This window comes from Melanotaenia boesemani, chromosome 6, assembly GCF_017639745.1.
Source record: "Melanotaenia boesemani isolate fMelBoe1 chromosome 6, fMelBoe1.pri, whole genome shotgun sequence".
Classification (NCBI taxonomy): domain Eukaryota; kingdom Metazoa; phylum Chordata; class Actinopteri; order Atheriniformes; family Melanotaeniidae; genus Melanotaenia; species Melanotaenia boesemani.
Window position 1 is genome coordinate 39382222 of NC_055687.1, and position 22076 is coordinate 39404297.

The following is a 22076-nucleotide window of genomic DNA, read 5'->3' on the forward strand; positions in this document are numbered from 1 at the left end:
AAAGCACACCAGCGCCTCTACTTCCTTAGGAAGCTGCGGCGAGCCGGACTAGGGAGCGCTGTCCTGAGGAGCTTCTACTGCTGCGCGGTGGAGAGCGTCCTCTGCACCTGCATCACTGTGTGGCACGGCAACTGCACCGCCGCTGAGAGGAGGGCTCTGCAGAGGGTGGTATAGGCTGCACAGAGGATTATGGGGAGCAGCCTTCCCACCACCTCAGACCTCTACACAGCACGATGCAGGGGGAGGGCCCTCCGCATCATGAAGGACTCCACCCATCCAGCACATGGACTTTTCCAACCCCTCCCCTCAGGCAGGCGGCTGAGATGCATAAGGAGCAAGACCACCAGGTTCAGGAACAGCTTCTTCCCCGAAGCTGTCAGACTGCTGAACTCTTGCCATGCCTTGTAGACTCCTCCCCACCCTACCCCACCCTTCCCCACCCTACTTCCCCACCTCTGAACACCAGCCCAAACCCTGCTGCCCTGCCCCCATCCCCATCCTAAACTGAATCCACCCCCCCACTCCGACAAACAGACCTGCACTGCAAACACTTTACCCCCCCCAGGGGAGTTCCTGTCCACATGTTTACATGTTTACCTGCTGTCCATATAAGTGCAATATCACTAATATTAATATCAGAAATGTTATACTTTGGACTACCACTACCTCATGCACATACATACTTGCACATATTTATCTAGGCTGCACATGCAAACTGGGCTCTTTAGTGTTTACTGTTATTTTTATTTTTATTTTATTTAAAATTGTGCTGTTTATATTCTATTGTATTTAGCTTATATTCTATTTATATTTAGCCTATATTTCTATTTTTTTTTTTTTCTCTTCATGTCTTATTTTATTTCACTTATTGCCCTCCTTCTTATGGCTCAAACCGGGACCTCAGTTCTAATTTCGTACCATAAACATGTAAATGTGAGCTGGTATGACAACAAAGTTCCTTGAATCCTTGAATCCTTGAATCCTTGAAGCAGGGTGAAAGAGGATGAAGCCGGATGAAGTAGGGTGAAACAGGATGAAGTAGGGTGAAGCAGGGTGAAACAGGATGAAGCAGGGTGAATTAGGGTGAAGCAGAATGAAACAGGATGAAGCAGGTAGACGCAGGATAAAGCAGGGTGAAGCAGGATGAAGTAGGGTGAAGCAGGATAAAGCAGGGTGAAGTAGGATGAAGTAGGTTCAAGTAGGGTGAAGCAGGATAAGGCAGAGTGATGCAGGGTGAAGTAGGGTGAAGCAGGTTCAAGCAGGTTCAGGTAAGGTGAAGCAGGGTAAAGCAGTACCAAGCTGAGTGAAATTGGATGAAGCAGGTTTAGGTAGGGAGAAGCAGGTTCAAGTAGGGTGAAGCAGGGTGAAGGACATCCTATTTCACTCTGCTTGGTCCTGCTTCACTCTGCTTCACCCTGCTTCACCCTACTTGAACTTGCTTCACCCTGCTTCACCCTACTTCATCCTGCATCACTCTGCCTTATCCTGATTCACCCTGCTTCACCCTACTTTATCCTGCTTCACCCTGCTTTATCCTCCTTCAACCTGCATCACCCTACTTCAAAGCCAATGTTGTTGGCTGCAGGTGGAGGCAGAAAGCCGATGTTTTTGGGTGCAGGTGGTGGCAGCAAGCCGATGTTGTTGGCTGCAGGTGGAGGCAGAAAGCCGATGCTTTTGGGTGTAGGTGGAGGAAGAACGCTGTTGTTGTTGGCTGCAGGTGGAGGCAGAAAGCTGATGTTGTTGGCTGTAGGTGGAGACAGCAAGCTGATGTTGTTGGCTGCAGGTTGAGGAAGAAAGCCAATGGTTGAGTCTGCCGGTGGAGGCAGCAAGCCGATGGTAGTGTCTGCAGGTGGAGGCAGAAAGCTGATGCTGTTCTCTGCAGGTGAAGACAGAAGCCGATGTTGTTGGCTGCATGTGGATGCTGCAGGTGGAGGCAGTAAGCCGATGTTGTTGGCTGCAGGTGGAGGCAGCAAGCTGATGTTATTGGCTGCAGGTGGAGACAGAAGTGGATGTTAACACAAGCCGATGTTGTTGGCTATAGTTGGAGACATGAGGTGGATGTTAAAACAAGCCGATGTTGTTGGCTGTAGGTGGAGACTTGAGGTGGATGTTAACAGAAGCCGATGTTGTTGGCTGTAGATGGAGACTTGAGGTGGATGTTAACACAAGCCGATGTTGTTGGCTGCAGGTGGAGACTTGAGGTGGATGTTAACACAAGCCGATATTGTTGGCTGTAGGTGGAGACATGAGGTGGATGTTAACACAAGCCGATGTTGTTGGCTGCAGGTGGAGACTTGAGGTGGATGTTAACACAAGCCGATGTTGTTGGCTGTAGATGGAGACTTGAGGTGGATGTTAACACAAGCCGATGTTGGCTGCAGGTGGAGACATGAGGTGGATGTTAACACAAGTCGATGTTGTTGGCTGCAGGTGGAGACTTGAGGTGGATGTTAACACAAGCCGATGTTGTTGGCTGCAGGTGGAGACTTGAGGTGGATGTTAACACAAGCCGATGTTGTTGGCTATAGGTGGAGACTTGAGGTGGATGTTAAAACAAGCCGATGTTGTTGGCTATAGGTGGAGACTTGAGGTGGATGTTAACACAAGCCGATGTTGTTGGCTGTAGATGGAGACTTGAGGTGGATGTTAACACAAGCCGATGTTGTTGGCTGAAGGTGGAGACTTGAGGTGGATGTTAACACAAGCCGATGTTGTTGGCTGTAGATGGAGACTTGAGGTGGATGTTAAAACAAGCCGATTTTGTTGGCTGTAGATGGAGACTTGAGGTGGATGTTAACACAAGCCGATGTTGTTGGCTGTAGATGGAGACTTGAGGTGGATGTTAACACAAGCCGATGTTGTTGGCTGTAGATGGAGACTTGAGGTGGATGTTAAAACAAGCCGATGTTGTTGGCTGTAGATGGAGACTTGAGGTGGATGTTAAAACAAGCCGATGTTGTTGGCTGAAGGTGGAGACTTGAGGTGGATGTTAACACAAGCCGATGTTGTTGGCTGAAGGTGGAGACTTGAGGTGGATGTTAACACAAGCCGATGTTGTTGGCTGTAGATGGAGACTTGAGGTGGATGTTAAAACAAGCCGATTTTGTTGGCTGTAGATGGAGACTTGAGGTGGATGTTAACACAAGCCGATGTTGTTGGCTGTAGATGGAGACTTGAGGTGGATGTTAACACAAGCCGATGTTGTTGGCTGTAGATGGAGACTTGAGGTGGATGTTAACACAAGCCGATGTTGTTGGCTGTAGATGGAGACTTGAGGTGGATGTTAAAACAAGCCGATTTTGTTGGCTGTAGATGGAGACTTGAGGTGGATGTTAAAACAAGCCGATGTTGTTGGCTGTAGATGGAGACTTGAGGTGGATGTTAAAACAAGCCGATGTTGTTGGCTGTAGATGGAGACTTGAGGTGGATGTTAAAACAAGCCGATTTTGTTGGCTGTAGATGGAGACTTGAGGTGGATGTTAAAACAAGCCGATGTTGTTGGCTGTAGATGGAGACTTGAAGTGGATGTTAACACAAGCTGATGTTATTGGCTGCAGGTGGAGATGTAAGGTGGATGTTCTACATTTGGATGGTCAGCACTGTAGAGCAACAAAAACAAGAGAAAAACAAACATTAAACCTTAAATGGAACTATTTACATGGAACTACAAACAGAACTATAAACAAAAGTTAATCGTGAAATTGAAATAAAAAATGGATGAAGAGGCTCTGAGGAGGATTTCAGTCTGTTTGTCCCAGAACTTCTGGTCTACGTTCTGGGACCACACTGGAAGACCACGGCCACTCGTCTGCCCACAAGAGAGAAGAAACATCAATGATCAAACAGTTTCAGTGAATTTTAAATGTTATGATAAATTATTTGATTATCAGGTTAATAAATTACACATTAGCTTCATCAAGGACGCAAACTTTTAGTTTTGTCTTAAAAACAGAAAGTGTGTCAGCATTTTGTCCCCAGACAGATAGAAAGCGGGATGAAAACTAAAAGCCCTGCCACCCATTCTAGTTCAAGAAATTTTATGTGTTTTTATGGTTTTGCGCCCTCATCTTTGTCCAACTTGCTGCACCTACACCTTTCCTTGTTCCCTGCAGTCAGCTGAGCAGATGTTGCTGGAAACTGAGAAGGTTTTCTGTTGTGGCCCTGAAGCTCTGGAACGAGCTTCCTCAGTTGATGTTTTTAGATCTAGTTTGAAATCACACTTTTATTCCTTGGCTTTTAACTCAATGAGAGGTTGGGGTTACTTTTACTGTCCATTCAGTTTGTTTGTATCTTCTATGTTTTTAGCGTTTATATAGTTTTTAATTGTAGAGTGTGTTTTATTTCTGTCCTGTGTTTTACCTGTTGTGTAGCACTCTTTAAAAGTGCTATATAAATAAAAATGGCATGGCATGCTAAATGAAAGATAGCTGCTCTAGAGACGTGTTTGATGTGAGAACTAAAGAACTAATCCTGGTCAAGAATGACTCCAAGGTTCCTGCCATTCAGAGGAACTAACTGACTGGCTATCTTTAAGGATTTAAGGGCCAAAAATCAGCATAATGCTGAATGGGTGAACTGTGTCTGGGCTCGGGGTGGTGAAGTAGTGGAGGACCTAGCAGGATCCACCAGGAGGCGGGGCTTACCTCAGACATCAGAGGCAGGTGCGGCAGACCCTCCCTCAGGCTGAGAAGAGGAAGCTGCAACACAAATACAAAAACACCATCAGCCTTCTGAGACAACTTCAAGAAAGATTTTAATTCTAACCCTGACTGTGATCTTCATCTTAAAGTTTCAATCAGCTGATTTCTTCAACGTGTGTCTCTGTTGTTCAACAATAACGTTTTAACAATCTGGGACCTTTGGACCTATGGGACACATGCTGTGAAGTCTTGTGTTACCTCCAGAGCTGCTGGGAGCTGTGCTCCCCTGACGCCTCCTCTTCCTCTTCTGGCCCTAAAAAGTGAAAAAGAGACATTTGATTTTTCCTCTGATACCGGCTGATAGAAACTCTTTGCTGTCACAGTTTCATCAGCATCAGTGCAGTGAGGTGATCATGTCTGAGCACAGCGTACGTACGTAGTTGTCCCTGCTGGACCACTGGGGGTGCTGCTGCTCATGGCGGCGCCTCGCTGCGTCGGCCTCCTGGTAGTACTTGGCCTGCTGCTCGGTGGACAAGGACTTCCACTGTGGACAGACCACAAAGTACTGTCAGCCTCTCAGATCAGAAACCAGCATCAACACAGGATGCTTAGCAGATCAAGTTTACTTACTCTCTCCCCCAAGATGGTGTTCACCGCCGCGCTCCCGGTGTGGCCAAGTTCAGCCACCACACTCACCCTCTGCTCCTTCAGAAAGAGCATGAAGGCGTTGGGTGGCTTCTTAACGTATGGCGGCTCGCTGTGGTCATCTCGCTTCCTCTTCCTGCAGCCACAAAACAGAATAAAAACCAGTCAGAGGAGGACTCGTGTTTACATTTTGACTCACAAAAAGGAAAAAAGTACACCTTAAAATCCTTCAGGTTTCGCTTACAGTGAGTTTTTATGGATAAAAGACTTGTTGTGGACCAACTATTTTACTGGACTACTTTTACTGGACCCTTGTTGATGTAACAGGACCTCTTTTGTTACAGCATCATTTGCTACTGGGGAACAGCATGGCTTCCCAGATAAATTGCATTGGTGACTGGTCGAAAATAAACGTATAAAATCAATCTGTTGTTATGATTTTAGTCTGGAATGGTATACATCAGTGCTATTCAATTCGGTCCTACGAGGGCCGCAATCCAGCAGGTTTTCCATAGATCCCTGTTTCAACACACCTGCATCAAATTAATGGATCTAACAGCCAATCAAGTTCTGCACAATGACTAATTCATTTGAGTCAGGTGTGTTGAAACAGGGATATATGGAAAACCTGCTGGATTGTGGCCCTCGTAGGACCGAATTGAATAGCCCCGGTATACATCCTTCCAATCTCAGGAACCTTAACTTTCCATGGGACACAAATATTGAGGCAACAAAGCAGAAACCTGGTCCACTGGCACAGATCAGGAGAGAAAAAAAGAAGATCTGGAGTGAAAGCATCCATTGAAAACTTACTGTGAGCAGCAGGCGCTCTGGGTGGTTGCAGCGTGGCGGGGGTCGTGCACCGGCATCCTGCAGAGACAGACACACACATTTAACAGCAGGAAGACGGTGTGGACATACAAACAGAGGCTCAGCTGCTGATGTTAAACATTGATCAGGATTTGTCTTTTACTTACAGGTATCCAGGAGGGACCACTCAACCATCAACGAGCCAGAGAACTGGCAGAGAGTTCACCTGTAGACACAAACACACAGAACAGATGTGAAACAAGCTGCTGTGGTGACGTCCACCCACCAGCTCACACACACATACACACTTTCATCCATTTTAGGAAAGAGTGGGAACGGGAGACATGTTCACCTGTTTGATGGGATTCATCTAACCAGCTACTAGATGATTCTTTATCACCAAAACCGTTTCAAATTATTCATCTTTTTAAATAAACCATGTTTTTTTACCTTAGTGTTATTTTTGTCACTTTTCCGACTTCATTCATTTATGGCTTGATGCTCTACAAGTTTGTTTCTTAAATTATTGTTTTAGTTTCAAGTTGATTTACTTGAATTTAATTTTATCTGTTGCTACATTTAACACTTTGTTAAACCTGACCTCTGAGCTCTTAGAAAACAGATTTATTGATTTTTTTTTTTTTATTAACATTTTTTACATGACAGAGTAACAAAACATTCTGTTAAACATCTTTTAACATAAATTGACCTTGACATATGAGGGGCTATCGCGTATAAAATATAAGACAAATATATAAAAACATAAGTGAACATAAATAAATAAGTAAATAAATAAACAAACAAACATGGGGTGTGACAGTAGCTACCAGATACAAAAACATGAGACAGTTATCAGTAAGGGAGCCTTCAGGAGTCATCCTGTTGGGTGGCTCTTATAGTAATGTAAGACCAAAATGGTCCCCAGACCGGTGCAATAGTGTTGTCCCTGCTACTTAGTTTGTAGAGCATACACTCATATGAGGCCATTTTAACCATCAGGTTGACCCATTCCTTAACTTGTGGGGGTTTTGGAGTTTTTCAGTGCTAAAGGATAACCCTGGCTGCTACAGAGATCCCAATTATAATAACGGAAAACTTCCCTTTTGATATATGAGACATCCGTCCTCTATCACCAAGCAAACAGAGTCTTGGACAGAGTGGCACTGTTTCACCCAACCAATCACTCAGGATTCGTACAATAATCAACCACAGGGGTCTTATAAATGGACATTCCCACAGACAATGTATCAGTGTACCTGCATCCTTTTGACATTTCCAGCACATAAAGTCACTTTTAAGACCCATTCTGTTCAGTCTCACTGGTGTCCAGTAATATCTCTGCATAATTTTGTACTGTGTAAATTTACCTTTACATTCCCTTATGTATTTTCCAGTCTGTGAAACAATTTTCATCCATTCCTCATCGCCGAACACGCACCCAATGTCCTTTTCCCACAAAACCTTTAAATTTTTACAGTCACTGCTGATGGCGTAGCTGATTGTTCTGTAAAAAGTGGAAGCGCGATGATGATGAGGTGGCCTTGCGAAGTAATCCAGAATGAGGTTTTCTTCATTTTGCTGTTTGAGTGACTTGACACAGTTCCTGATCTGCAGGTATTTCTAGAAATTTTCCTTTCCAGTCAGGTTGTATTTCTGCAGCAGTTCATTGTATGACATAAACACTACACCATCATAGAGATTATCCAGCGTACATATACCATGGTTATGCCAGCCCTTCCAGTAAACTGGTGTTGTCCCAATGCTAATTAAAGGGTTTTGCCATGGGGAGGAATACAACTGTTTACACTGTGACAACCCAATCAACCTGTGCACTTTTGTCCAGACGTCCCGTGAGTGTAACATGACAGGGTTTGTAGTTCTACCCGCACTCAGAGAGGCACTCAATAGGTGTGAAGGGGGAGGATAAATATTTTTCAATAATAGTCCAATCCAATTCATACTGTCCCATCCAAAGTTTAGCTAGTTTTGCCATCTCAAAAGAAATATAATATAATCTTGGATCCGGTAACCCCTAACCTCCCTTGTCTCTAGGTGCACATAATTTAGCCAGCTTAATTCTGGGTCTTTTCCTTTCCCACAGAAACACTTAATCAATGTGTCATATTGACTAAATATTGCTGGGGGAACAATGACAGGTAGCATCATTAAGGTATAATTGAACTGTGGAGACACAACCATTTTAATTACATTCACCTTCCCCCACAGTGTAAGTTTGATCTTTTCCCACTTGTCCAGGTTAGTCTTTATTTTTTGTAGAATCGGTTCAAAATTTAACACAGGCATTTCTTCTATTTCCCTGCTTATTGAAATTCCTAAATATTTCATTCCCCGAGGAATCCATTTAAAGCCGAATTTTGTCATTGTATTTCCATTACAAAACCCTGTGATTGGCATGGCCTCAGATTTCGTCCAGTTAATTTTGTAACCTGAAACATTTGAGTATGATTGTATTGTTTCCATTAAATGTGGTGTTGAGTAATCTGGGTCTTTTAACAGGACCAATATGTCATCCGCATACAGTAGCAATTTATGTTGTTTGCCACCCCCCTCTACGCCCCTTATGTCTGCGTTCGCCCTTATAGCAATAGCCAGCGGTTCCAGCGAGATGTTAAAAAGCAGAGGCGAAAGAGGGCAACCCTGCCTCGTGCCCCTTTTAAGACTGAAGAAGGGCGATATTACACCGTTGGTTATGACTGACGCCCTGGGGCTGTTATATAGTGTTTTAACCCATGTAATAAAGTGGTTATTAAACCCAAAATTTGACAGTGCCGCAAAAAGACCATTGGACCATTTTTTTCCCTGTTAATGCTAATTAGGTGTATCAATCTGCTCATGTTGTCTGTCCATGATCTATTTTTCATAAAGCCCACTTGGTCTGGGTGTATGATAACCGGTAATACTTTCTCTAAGCGAGTTGCTAAGATCTTAGTTAAAATCTTGCAGTCTACATTGAGTAAGCTAATGGGTCTGTAATTAGAGGGTTGCAAAGGGTCCTTATTCTTCTTTGGCAGAACAGATATCAGGGCTTCGCCAAAAGTAGGGGGTAGGGACTGTAAAGTATACACTTCATTATATACCGCCTTTAGCACTGGTACCAGGATGTCCAAAAATTGCTTATAATACTCAACGGGAAGCCCGTCTAACCTGGGCAATTTCCCATTTTTCATACTAGATTATGGATTTCCTAATTTCAGTCTCTGTCATAGGACCACCTAATAGGTCCGCCTGTTCAGGAGTCAATTTAGGTAGATTCAAATTGGTAAAAAAAAAACTGTCATTTCTTCCTGTTTGGGATTTATGTCTGAGGTGTACAATGCCTCATAATATTGTTGTAAAACTTTATTCATTTCTTTGGTTGCCGTCATTGTTGTACACCCTTTTCTAATGGCTGCGATGAAGTTGCTGGAATTCCGTTGTTTTAATTGTCTGGCCAGCAGTTTGCCCGTTTTTCCCCCTTCTTCATAAAAGGATGTCCCCAACCTAAATAAAGTGTATTCTACTTTCTTGTTATATTTTTCCTGAAGTTCAAATTTGAGTTCACAAATGTTCTGATATGACTGATCCGAAAAATGTTGTGCCGGTTCCCTTTCGCGCACTCTAATTTGAGTCTCTAATTCTTTGATTTTGCCTATATCCTCCTTCTTCTTTTTAGATGCATATGATTTTTCCCCTAATGTATGCTTTTGACGCTTCCCATTCAGTCGACCTTTTGTCGACACTGCCCGTATTTATGTCTAAAAAGGACAAAAGATCTTCTTTTCTAGATGCTGTAAATGTCTCATCATGCATGACGTGTTTAGTCTCCATCTCCCTCTCTTCTCTGTGTTGTTATTTATATCGATCCCCAGCTCTATAGCGGCATGGTCAGACAGAGCTATTGCATTAATTTTGCAATACGCAACTTGTTTAGTAATGTTGTTTGATATCAAGAACATGGCAATTCTCGAGTAGGATTCATGACAGTGTGAGAAAAAAGTATACTCTCTTTCGCGTGGATTTGTTAGCCGCCAGATATCTACAAGACCGTTATCCTCACTTAACATATAGATTGCAGCCCTGTCTTTAGGCACTAATGGGCTGGTAAACACGCTTCGATCAATAAAGGCGTCCCAGACCTGATTAAAGTCTCCTGCAAGGATAATATCCCCCTCCATGTCCCCCAGTATTTTATTTACCTCATGAAAGAAATTGGGGTGGCCAATAGTTGGCGCATAAATATTACACAGTATAATATTGCTACCATTCGCAACCCAGTCTCACTCTAAATCGTGTAATACCTACGTTTGTCCACAGGGCAAAACGTAGCCATTTCACAAAAAGGGCTCTGAAATTGTAGCATGGTTACGTTTCATTGTGTGTTTCCATTGAGCGGTTCGGTTCGGGCCGGTACGGTCCAGTATGCTATTTTGTGTGTTTCCATTATAAAATGGGTCCATACAACCGAACCATACCGCACCATTTCAGGACCTTCTTCAGTCGTAGGTCCATAGGAATGGTACATGTGGTACGGTTAAGGCGGAAGTACTGGCAACACCGATGAAATCTGTTGATTGGCAGACAGAAAAACGTCACTGCCCACGACAAAAGCATGCGCAACACAAACAAGCTGCTGTTCAGTTTGTGGTTCAGTTGCACGTTGTGTTTGGTCGAAAGATACAAGAAAAAGGATGCCTGCAAGTAATAGTAAGGTCTGGTCGGCTCTGGAACTACTAACTTTCCTGGCTATAGTTGGCGATAGTGTGATTCAGAATGAGCTGGATGGAGCAGTGAGAAACGAAAAAGTGTACAAAGAGATATCTCAGCGGATGGCTGCCGAGGGATTCGAAAGGACATCCGAGCAGTGTCGGGTAAAGCTTAAGAAGCTAAAAGGACAATATAAAAAACTTAAGGATGACAACAGCCGTAGTGGAAACAGCCGAAGTACTTGGAGGTGGTACGACGCCATGGACGACATTTATGGCCACAGACCAGCAAACAAAGGCAGAGAGGGAGGGCTGGACTCGGCAACTGCACTTCTAGAGTCCATAATAGATCCTCATGGTAAGAATTTTCCCACTTTGGATGAGCTTTAGCTATGCTAACTAGTTAGAAAATTACAGCAAACAACCAGTCAGTCTTCGCACAACTTCTTTGTAAATTCAGATGAAATGAAAGGCTCGTAGTTAGAATGCTAGCATAGCTTAGCATTCTGTTGTTTCCTGCCTGATGCTAACAGCTATTTACGATCGCTAACCGTTCACATCCTATGTATTATTCTCGTTGTTTGTGAATCAAACTCGTGATATTTTCATTTTCAGATTTAGTGGAGGGACTTGACACCGATGTCTCGTCCTTTCTGGACGAGGGTCCATCCACTTCGTCAAGTTGCCCCAGTACCCCGGTAATTGCGTCACCACCGACCCAACCAGAGATGACACCCACTGCACTCCGGCGTCAACACACCGGTAAGTCATGATGTTCTGAATAAAAGTTGTGATAATGCATTTCTCCAAACTTAGAAATGACATTAAGCAGTAAACAGGCTTCCTCTGTATTTTATTTGCATTATGAAATCCATAATCGTAACTGTACATAATCTTTATATATTACTGTTTTATTTTCTTAATGTGTTTTGATTTTCTTTTTATATTTTGTATTTGCATTTGTGTGTAGATTTGCCTTATTTTTTCTGTTCTTTTCCGTTTATCTGCTTGCTGCTGTGATAGGAAATACCCTTCATGTGATTTATAAAGTATCTTTTAAGCTATCATCGCAGTCTGACCATATCTTAACTAATGTATAATCACCCAGTTTTTTTTTTGTTTTGTTTTTTTTTTTACTGTTGCTTAAAACCGACTATTCTGGTCTTTTGCATATTCCAGTTGATAGAAGACGGTCGCAGCTGGATGTGCACACAGTCATGGAGGAGATGCGGGCTGCAGATGAAAGGCAGCTAGAGAGAATGGAGAGCCTTTCTGAGCGTCAGTTTCAGGCACTGCGTCTGGACGCCCAGGAAGCGAGGCAACAGGAGAGAGAACTTACACTGCAGCAGATGGAGCAGTCAGCTTCCTTCAACCAGGCCTTCCTTGGTGTCCTTGGGCAACTTATTCAAGTGCTGGGAGGCAGTCGTGACCTCATGCCACAGCCCAAGCAACAGTGAGATAGCGACAGAAAACCTTTAGTTTAGTTTAGCTTTTTTTATTTTATTGTTTTTAATAAAGGTGGTCTATCTAGTACATTTTTGTGCATTTCTTATTTCTAATAAGTAAAATATGTAATCTGTTTTTTGTCTAGGTTCTGTGTATTAACTCCAGTTTCAATATATAAGTTATTAAAGAAAGATTTTGGTGCCCTGTAGCAAGTACCCTGTAATAAAAAAAACACGAGGAAATGAACAAGGTAACAGAATTTATTAAGGCAAACAATCACTTAACAAAATCTGTAGAGGCCATGTTAAGTGTTGAGGTGCCGCATCAGAGCCTCGCGTACTTCACTCCCCTCTTCTTCAGCATCCCGAGCAATCAGAAGTACTGGCTCTTCTGCAGACATATCCAAATCATGCTGGTAGTCTTCTCCATGACTTTCACAAAGATTGTGAAGAGCACAGCAAGTAAGCACCATGGATTTGACAAGTTCAATGTCACTGTCATTCCTCTTTAAAAGACATCGCCACCGACCTTTAAGTCTCCCAAATGCATTTTCAACTACGACTCGGGCCCTGGATGTTTTTTTGTTGTAGGTTTGTTGTTCTGCTGTCAAGCGGCCATTGTCTGGAAATGGTTTTAGAAGCCAGTTCTGTAAAGGGTAGGCAGAGTCCCCCAACACATAGTAGCCAACATCCACCCCCCCAATATTCTTTGTGCAAGCAGGGTACAGGCCTCCCTGTCCAACCAAGTCCCACAGTGTGGACAATCGCAGAACCCAAGCATCATGCAAACTCCCGGGCTTTCCTGCATTCACACTCCAGAATAGTCCTTTTCCATCAACAACTCCCTGGAGGATGATGGAATGCCAGCCTTTTCTGTTGAAGTAGTCGGTGTGGTATTCTTGTGGTGCTATTATTGGTATGTGTGAGCCATCAATAGCACCAACACACTGTGGAAGGCCCTACCTTTTCTCAAAGTATTCAGCCATGTCTTCAAGCTTTTCCCGGTCTGGAAAACAAATCATTTCAGGAACTAGCAATGTGCAGGCAGCCTTACAGAAGTCCTGCACACACCGACACACTGATGATTTACTGACACCAAAAAGATGACCGATACTTCTGTATTCACTGTTGGTCGCCAGCTTCCACAGTGCAATGGCAACTCTTTTCCTCAGGGGCAAACAGGCTCTGAAGTTGGTGTTTTGCTTCTCCATCACTGGACGTAGCCGTGCACAAAGGTATGAAAATGTTTCCTCAGACATTCGGAAATTGCAGACCCACTGCATGTGTGTGAACCCCGGGACTGTCACATTCCACCATTCATTGGCCCGGCTGAAAGCCCAAATGACTGGTCAGCGGCGCTGCTTCAACAAAAGAAGAAGCATCTAAAGAAAAAAAGAAAAGAAAAAGAAACACAACTTAATACACTATTAAGTCAATGTAATACAACATAATATTCCTTACAAAAAAGGCATGTATAAAGGGGAGCAACATAAATAAGGAAATATGTGATTTAACATAGATATATGTTTTCTTTTTTTTTTTTTAATTTCCTCATTTTTATGTTATGTTTTCATAAACACAAGAAGTAAACAAAAGACTGCAGAATTGTTAGTCTATTCTACTCTACAGTCATTTAGCAGACGCTTTTATCCAAAGCAACTTACATTTGAGAGTAAGAACAACACAAGCAAGAATTCAAACAAGATGAAACATCATAATTAAGTAGTAGTCAGACTGCTGTGAGTCCAGTTGGACCCAGGTGCTGCCATAAAGTGCTGGAGGCAGTGCATATAATTTTTTTTTTTTTTAAGTTTTTTGTACGTCATTTTGTTTAAATACAACATCACGATTTCATCAAACAATGTCAACTTGGGCATAAGTGCACACAGCTTATTCAGTACTTGGTTGAGCCACAGAGCTGGACAAATGTTTCTAACTCATTACATTACAGTGCAGTTCATATTTAAGCTACCCATGTAATATGTTTTCGGGTACAGAGGTTGTTTTGTACAAGTTAGTAAACATATGAGTACAACTACATGACATACATGATAACGTGGCATGAAGTCGCTTACCCTGTGGCGCCTCTGTCTTTGTCTTTGCCGCACAACGGCGTATCTCTCGTTCCACCGCAAGACCCGAACCAGAAGTTTTCTTCTCTTTTCGGCTGTGTTTCTCTTTGCCGCCCGCAATCTTCTCTCGTACAGTGTGGCTTGTGATGTTTGTACAAAGAACCACAAGCTAAGCAGAACAAAAACAAGTTGCTGAATGGCCTCCATTGTTGTTTGTTCAGTAGCGTCTCGTTTGCTGTCGTCGCGCTAGAATGACGCCACACTAGGCATTTGGTCTTAACACCGCCACCCAGTGGCAGTCCGACTTGCAGTGGAAACGCTCACCAGAACTGGCTGGACCATTCAATAATGCACCGGACCGTACCGACCCGAACCGAACCGCTCAATGGAAACACACTTATGGGCGTACTTTGGGTCACGTGACTGCCGAGTTTCTACCCGGCGTGAACTAAAAACATGGCGGACATCCCTTCTAATTTTGTTGGAAAATGCTATATTTTAAGATCGATTGTGGCTTTAGCCTCGTTTTGATAGCTTTTCTAGCGACAAATGAACACTTTTTTTTCATAGTATCCATTCGGTTTTTTTACACAATTAGTAGTTTTTTCGTTTCGCTGTGCAATCCTTCAACGAAATTGTAGGAATACTACGTTTCGGATTGTTGCTACAGTGGTTGCTACGGACGCTATTAACAACAACATTAACAACAAACCGGAAGAAATGTAAATGGTGCGTCACGGACTGAGTTCCTCTTCAGACTGGTTACTTTTATTTTTTATTGTGTATTTTTTAGTAACTCAATTGAAAATATGCTTGTGGCACTTTATGTGTGATATGTGTTCTGTACCTTTGTTTGCACTGATAGAATAATTAAAAATTAAATAAAACTAATAGAAAATACGGGATTTATTTAGGGACTTAAGCAATATGAAAATACAACATTCTAAAATCCAAAAAGTCGTCAGAACCACTGAACTATGTGTGCTGTATAACATTTATTCAAAATAACTTACAATTCTTACTGTTTGATCCCTGTTGCTTGTTCATGTGCCATTCATGTATGTCTCATAGTGTACAGAGCAACAAAGTTGTTTTTTAAGTGATTTGTTCATTTTATTAGGCTATTATTATTATTATTATTTTATTCCTTTAAATTCTAAAGTATTTATATGCCTCAGGCCTCGTGTTTAAAAACCGTGTAATGGAATTGTAAATAACGTTATTTGATAAAAGGTTTCCATGATTTATGTGATTTTACTATAATTATCATATCATTATTCGTAAATGTGTTAAACTGACAAAAACATACATCTTAAGGGTGTTGAATCATAAATCTTACTAATAGAGGAAATGACCGATAAAAATATAGTGGGCGCATTACAGTGACGTACGCTCAAGATGTAATTAAATCGACATTCACTTTCAACCTAACTTCACTCGATAATTACTGATATATTATTAATTGAAAAAAAACCTAACTTAAATCTGTGGTAATAAAATATATTATTTAAGGAATTTAAGCAAAACCCCATTTAACAAAGCCCACTATCTGCTGTTAGTTGCGAGTGCTGGTGACATGCGCAACTTCCCAGCGACGCTCACGCCCCCTGCCTATTTACACACCTGGAGCGCGAACCAGGCCTCGGTCAAAACGCCGAGAAGCTATGGCAAGCCGTTTTAACATTTAATAGTTAAACATGCCTATCCAGTCTTAAATACAAAGATATCACCAACGTAATTTTGACTAGTCATTGTTACATTTGGACTAGTCAAAATGTCAGTTAGAGATATCTTTAATTCAGTTTAGACTAGTCACAATTTACAGTTATGATATCTATAGTTCCGTTTTGACTAGTCAAAGCTCAGTTACAGATATCTACAATGAACTTTACCTTCAACTCGTCACATATCTTACACAAAATAGCAGATATCTATAACTGAGTTTTGACTAGGCAGAAGTGAGATTAAAGATATCTTTAACGTCATTTTGACTAGTCAAAGCAGATACACAATGCCTTTTTAACATTTAATACAAAATCTGGATATGTAATACAGATATCTGCAACCTAGTTCTTCCTAGTATAAACTTTAATGTTAGATATCCACAACAGCATTCCTCCTATCCACACTTCACGTTAAGGATATCCACTACGTCATTTCTCCTAGTCAAAATGACATCACGTTCTCCATTCATTTCTATGGGTGACGTCATTAGAGATATCTGTAATTCAATTACGGATATCCACAGTTTTAATTATGGATATCCTTAACAGAACTATGACTATCCATAATTGTAGTTTGAGATATCCACAATATGATTTTGACTAGTCATTACTCAAGTTAAAGATATCTAAAACTCCTCTTAATTAAAGATGTCTGTCATAACTTTTATAGATATTCAAATGTGTGTTTTAACTATCAAAAATGTTTTATAGATATCTTAAACTGTCCATGTGACTAGTCGAAACTAAAATAAAGATATCTTAAGTTGTAGTTGTGACTAGTCATAATGTATTTTTAGATATCTGTTATTGAGTTGCAGATATCTTCAATCATTTTTTTATTAGAGATATCCACAAGAGGAGATATCTTTAACAACTGTTTTGCCTAGTCAGAAACAAATTATAGATATCCATGCACAGAATTCTTACTAGGCGAAATTACATAACAGATATCTGTAATTACAGCATACCCGCGTAACAGGGCTATATAAAATCGACCGAAAAGGCGGTAAGCACCTGAAGCAGCAGCAAGCATATGACAAGCAAGCATGTCAGGCCAACAGCAAGAAATAGAAGGTGCTGTTTTTGACCGTGTTTTTAGTGCTGCGGCCCGTGCAAGGCAGAAGTTGTCAAGAAATGAAGACAGCTTATTTTCGTCCACAAGACAACTTTTTCGCCGAAGGCCTGCATTAATTCGAGGTAGGATTCATTAGGCTAGTTATCTAACTAGCTAACGCTAGGTGAGTTTGACACAGCAGCTAGTTAGCAGTTATTTGATGTTTTTTATTTCGTTTTCAGCTATATTATGTAATCACATTAATGGGGTTAAACGTTTTTATGGCAATACGCTTGTTGGTCAGTTTTTATCATTGTAATGCATTCCACAGTCTTGGACTTGTTTGTTGCAAAGAATGAGATTATTGTGTTGCTACGGTGATATGGCTGGAAAGAGGTCATGGTCAGAGGCTCAGATTTTACATTTAGGGCCTACTCATGTCGCATTTACAGATTGCGTTTACATGGCACATCATATTCAGATTAAGCCTCTTAATGAGATTAAGCTCATACTCCGTTTAAGGTGTTTACATGAACAGCTGGAATTGTAATATTCCATTTGTACCTGTTAACATGATATAAGCATGTTTTGACTAAGCTAGTTCCGAGGTAAAAAAAAAACAAAGAAAGAAAAGAAAGAAAAAGAAACGATTGATATTATTATTAGAAATTATTAAATTATTAGAAATTGTGGTAATGATGTAATTCTTTTTTTCAATGTCAAATTAGTAAATTATAGCAAATTGGTAACATTGTTTTAGTAATGGGTAGGCATTTTATAAGCTACTTGCTTCAGCCTACACCCTTTCGGTCTTTGTTTTTTTTTGTTTTTTCCTTTCTGTAATATGTTTTATTTACTTTTACTATGCCAAAATAAATAAATAAATAAAAATAAATAAATATATCAAATAAATTTAAGCGGACATTTCAAACATTTTTGCGTTGCCAAATTGCCTATATTAAAGAAAAGGATATGGTTAATCTTAGCATGAAGCCTGTGGGTAAAGCTAATGCTACAGTGAACGCTTTAGCCTATTTATAAATATATGTACATGGACTATTCCAGTTGGTAGTATGAGTTTATTCTTATTATGTACATTATTCGGAGTAAGATGTGCCTTGAATACGCAATCATTGCTTTACATTTACGTTTGTTTTATGTTTTTTTTTTTTTTTTTTTTACCTTACTTGCAAGTTGTTCGAGCCAGATATTAAGCTCTGCTAGCACACAATGTTTTTATTCTTATTCTATTGTTTTCTGATTGGTATTTGTATTTGTAGGAAGTTCTGGTGGTCGCATGCAGCACGTCATATGGAAAACGAGCCTATTTCTTCTGCCTGGGCCAGATAATGAAGTGCTGCCTGCAACAACAGAGTTGGTCCAAATGGCCAAACATGGGCTTGGTAAGTACCATATAACAGTGCACCCACATTTGATGTAAAGTTAGTTGTTACAGCATCTAAACCAAGGCATTAGTGAAAAGTTATATTCATTGTCTTTTCTAACATTATATTACAATACATTTACATTGTTAGTCTCGTGATATTGTGTTGTGATACAGTTGTTGTGTTTCCAGGACTCAGTGAATTTAAAGCGCCAACGGTAAAACCTTTAACCTCTATGTACTGTGTGGCCCTGGTCCATTCTATCACTCACCTGTGTGGTCCTGTTCCAGCCTAGCACTCACCTGTGTGGTCATGCTCTATTTTAGCACTCACCTGTGTGGGCCTGCTTCATCCGAGTACTCACCTGTGTTGTCCTGCTCTATTCTAGCACTCACCTGTGTGGTCCTGCTTCATCCGAGTACTCACCTGTGTTGTCCTGCTCCATTCTAGCACTCACCTGTGTGGTCCTGCTTCATCTGAGTACTCACCTGTGTTGTGCTGCTCCATTCTAGCACTCACCTGTGTGGTCCTGCTTCATCCGAGTACTCACCTGTGTGGTCCTGCTCCTTCCTAGTACTCATCTATGTGGTCCTGTAAAGCTCTAGTCTAGTACTTACCTGTGTGGTTCTGCTCCATCCGAGTACTCACCTGTGTTGTCCTGCTCCATTCTAGCACTCACCTGTGTGGTCCTGCTTTATCCGAGTACTCACCTGTGTTGTCCTGCTCCATTCTAGCACTCACCTGTGTGGTCCTGCTTCATCCGAGTACTCACCTGTGTTGTCCTGCTCCTTCCTAGTACTCATCTGTGTGGTCCTGCTTCATCCGAGTACTCACCTGTGTTGTCCTGCTCCTTCCTAGTACTCATCTGTGTGGTCCTGTAAAGCTCTAGTACTTACCTGTGTTGTCATCCTCCTGCAAAAAATAACACTTTTTGTTCTTGTACATCTGAGTCATGTTTCATACACTACATATTTAGGCTTGAGGCGTGTGAGCACCCCTAAATCAGGTGGAATGAAGCTTGAGACTTGGCTTTGGTTTTCACTTGCCATTAATAATTTAGTATTAATATATATTTATTCTTTCTCTTGTTTTTAGGAAAACCTGCACATGAGTCCCCCTGCACAAGAGTGAAGTCAAAAATTGATCTAAACTGGAGTTTATCTGATTTGAATAATTTCATATGTCAAAGTTATCCAAAATTTAACTTAAATTTAGTGGGGTTTCAATTGGCACGGACTGGGAAGGGAAGGAAGATACAAATACTAAAAGTGGCCTCAGTACAAGAACTAAAGAAATCAGTGGGGAAAAGCCGACTTTACATCATCCCACAGGGCCCCATTTTGCAGGTACGGATATGATGTCTCTCTGAGAACTATGTCTTTTCATTATCTGTGTGATTAGATTTTTTTTGTATGTGAATTAAAAATGCAACATGTCCCCACATAGATTACTCAGACTACTCCATCCGATGAACCAGTCTCTGTTGATGAACCAGTCTCTGTTGATGAACCAGTCTGTGTTGATGAACCAGTCTCTGCTGATGAACCAGTCTGTGTTGATGAACCAATCTCTGCTGATGAACCAGTCTGTGTTGATGAACCAGTCTCTGCTGATGAACCAGTCTGTGTTGATGAACCAATCTCTATTGATGAACCAATCTCTGTTGACGAGACAGTGAGTCCCCCAAGGGAAGTTCGGGATCAGGTAAAGTTTTTTTTTTCTGCTGAGTAAAATTTTATATTTGTGTGTGTACTATCTTTACTGTCATGGCAATCTTTTTCTGTACCTGACTTAACACTTACATGGTTATCTAACTTATAACTTTATACTTTGCTTATTACTTGATACTTTCATGAGCCCCTACCTCATAATATACCATAATTCTACATTTTTAATCTAGGCTTTGCAAGAATGGAGAAGGTTAAGAGAAGAACAGGACAGAGACTACAATCAATCTTTAATTGCTGATCAAGAAAGCGTAAGTGTATTTCTGTGAGCATATGACATGGCAATTTCATGTGAGTGTGGTCCAGATATTTTTCCTGATCTTTCTTGTTTTTTTTTCTACAGAGAAGGAGGAGGTTGGCTTTTGAGGAAGATGAGAAAAACCGTCTTAAGGTTAGTCTGAGCTATACTTTCAGTTAATTTAAAGACTCACTATATGTTTTATAATAAAAGAAATTACCTTTTAGGCAATTGAGGCGAGGCGCCAGCGTATGGCCTTGTTGTTGGAGCCAACAGGTGGTGTCCCATTAAAATTTAAATATCCTGATGAGCACATAAAACAACGAAGGTTCAACATGTCGGAGCTGATCCATGTGAGGATTTCCCCATTTTTAGTATCAGCCAAAACTCACTACACAGTTGATTAAAATTTTGTCTTCTGTCCTTGGACCATAAGTTTAGAGTAATGACACACATTTCAAATGTTTTAGGTTTTGTTTGACTTTGTTGGTCAAATTGAAAGTGCAAGTGAGGTTTTTACTGTGCAAGAGGCCACTGCACAATTCTCCATCAAAAGCACATGCACAGGAATAATACGGGACCATATAAGAGGACCAACCACCTTGTATGTTCTTTGGCTGTCATTTCATGAAGTTAAGGTAAATTGAACTAATGCATTTTAAATTACTTCAACAATATTTTGTTATAACAGTAATCAGATTGTCTGTTCTCAAATCAGGAGATTCTAGGCCAGGAAAATCATGAGTCCCCTACACAATCACTGTCTCAGCCTGAGGTAAATTAAACTGCATTTTAAGTTCAACAGTATTTTGTCATAACAGTAATCAGATGTCTATCTGTTCTCACATCAGGAGATTCAGGAGTCCCCTGCACATTCCCCGGCTCAGCTTACCACAGAGGGGCCACTGGATATTTTCCCAGTTGAACCATCCCCTCCAGTCATTATTATTGACGAAGGGCCTGGTCAAAGCGAACCCCTGGATATTGAGGAGTATGAACATTATATTCCATAAATGTTCCATAACACCTTAAATGTTTTTTTTTAACATACTACATGAATCTGTGTTTTTGGTAGGAATAATCTTGGGAACATACTATTGAAGCTGAACAGCCACGTCGACGCTGACTCGTCCCAAGTCAGTAATCAGATTAACATCTGTAGGGACAGTGTTTTCGATTGCAGCCTTAGAGCCTTCAATAGAAAAAATTTCAACCCTGAAGCAAAGCTGGATGTCGTCTTTATAGATGAGGGTGAAAATGCTGAAGGGGCAGTTGATGAGGGGGGTCCCACTAGAGAATATATGAGACTGTTGATTAAGGACATTCATAAGTGTCCCATTTTTGAAGGCCATGAAAAGAAACGTCAACTTCGCCTTGATACACATGGTTAGTACATTCTTAATTGTATGTCCTGTATACTATGCCTTCACAGATAGTAGTATTTGTTTCTCTTGTTTTCTTTGATGATCTAAAAATATAATTTGTAACTTCACACTTGATTCTATAATTGGCAATAAAAACATATTCCATAAAATTTTAGACATTAAATGATAATTATTCAGCATTTTCTATGTCCTTTTCCTTTTAGCTTTCCAGACGAAACTGTACACGGCAGTAGCAAAAATGCTCACTG

General features: G+C 41.1%; 1 protein-coding gene and 1 long non-coding RNA gene across 4 annotated transcripts; one reads left to right on the plus strand and one right to left on the minus strand.

Moving 5' to 3' along the window:
* Positions 1–4644: 4644 nt before the first annotated feature.
* On the minus strand, positions 4645–6268 carry LOC121642126 (transcription factor 7-like). Its single transcript, XM_041988620.1, has 6 exons — positions 6263–6268; positions 6099–6155; positions 5271–5421; positions 5077–5184; positions 4899–4953; positions 4645–4697 (listed from the first exon to the last, which is right to left on the minus strand). The coding sequence occupies exons 2-6, from the start codon at positions 6152–6154 to the stop codon at positions 4645–4647; spliced, it is 423 nt and encodes a 140-aa protein (XP_041844554.1). The 5' UTR covers position 6155; positions 6263–6268.
* An 8087-nt stretch (positions 6269–14355) lies between these two features.
* LOC121641584 lies at positions 14356–20012 on the plus strand. Of its 3 annotated transcripts, none has more exons than XR_006010725.1 (4): positions 14356–14366; positions 18374–18496; positions 19574–19824; positions 19925–20012. It is a non-coding gene; the product is annotated as an uncharacterized LOC121641584 (long non-coding RNA). The 3 variants fall into 3 exon arrangements; XR_006010724.1 differs by lacking the exon at positions 14356–14366 and adding an exon at positions 17149–17236; XR_006010726.1 differs by lacking the exons at positions 14356–14366; positions 18374–18496 and adding an exon at positions 19286–19366.
* Positions 20013–22076: the final 2064 nt, after the last annotated feature.

Bases quoted from the DNA above. Each gene is read 5' to 3' on its own strand.
- LOC121642126 (XM_041988620.1), bottom strand. From the start codon at position 6,154: ATGCCGGTGCACGACCCCCGCCACGCTGCAACCACCCAGAGCGCCTGC. The intron at 5,185-5,270 runs GTAAGTAAACTT...GTCTGTCCACAG, and splicing joins ACACCATCTTGGGGGAGAGA to TGGAAGTCCTTGTCCACCGA. The intron at 4,698-4,898 runs GTAACACAAGAC...TTTGTGTTGCAG, and splicing joins AGCTCCCAGCAGCTCTGGAG to CTTCCTCTTCTCAGCCTGAG.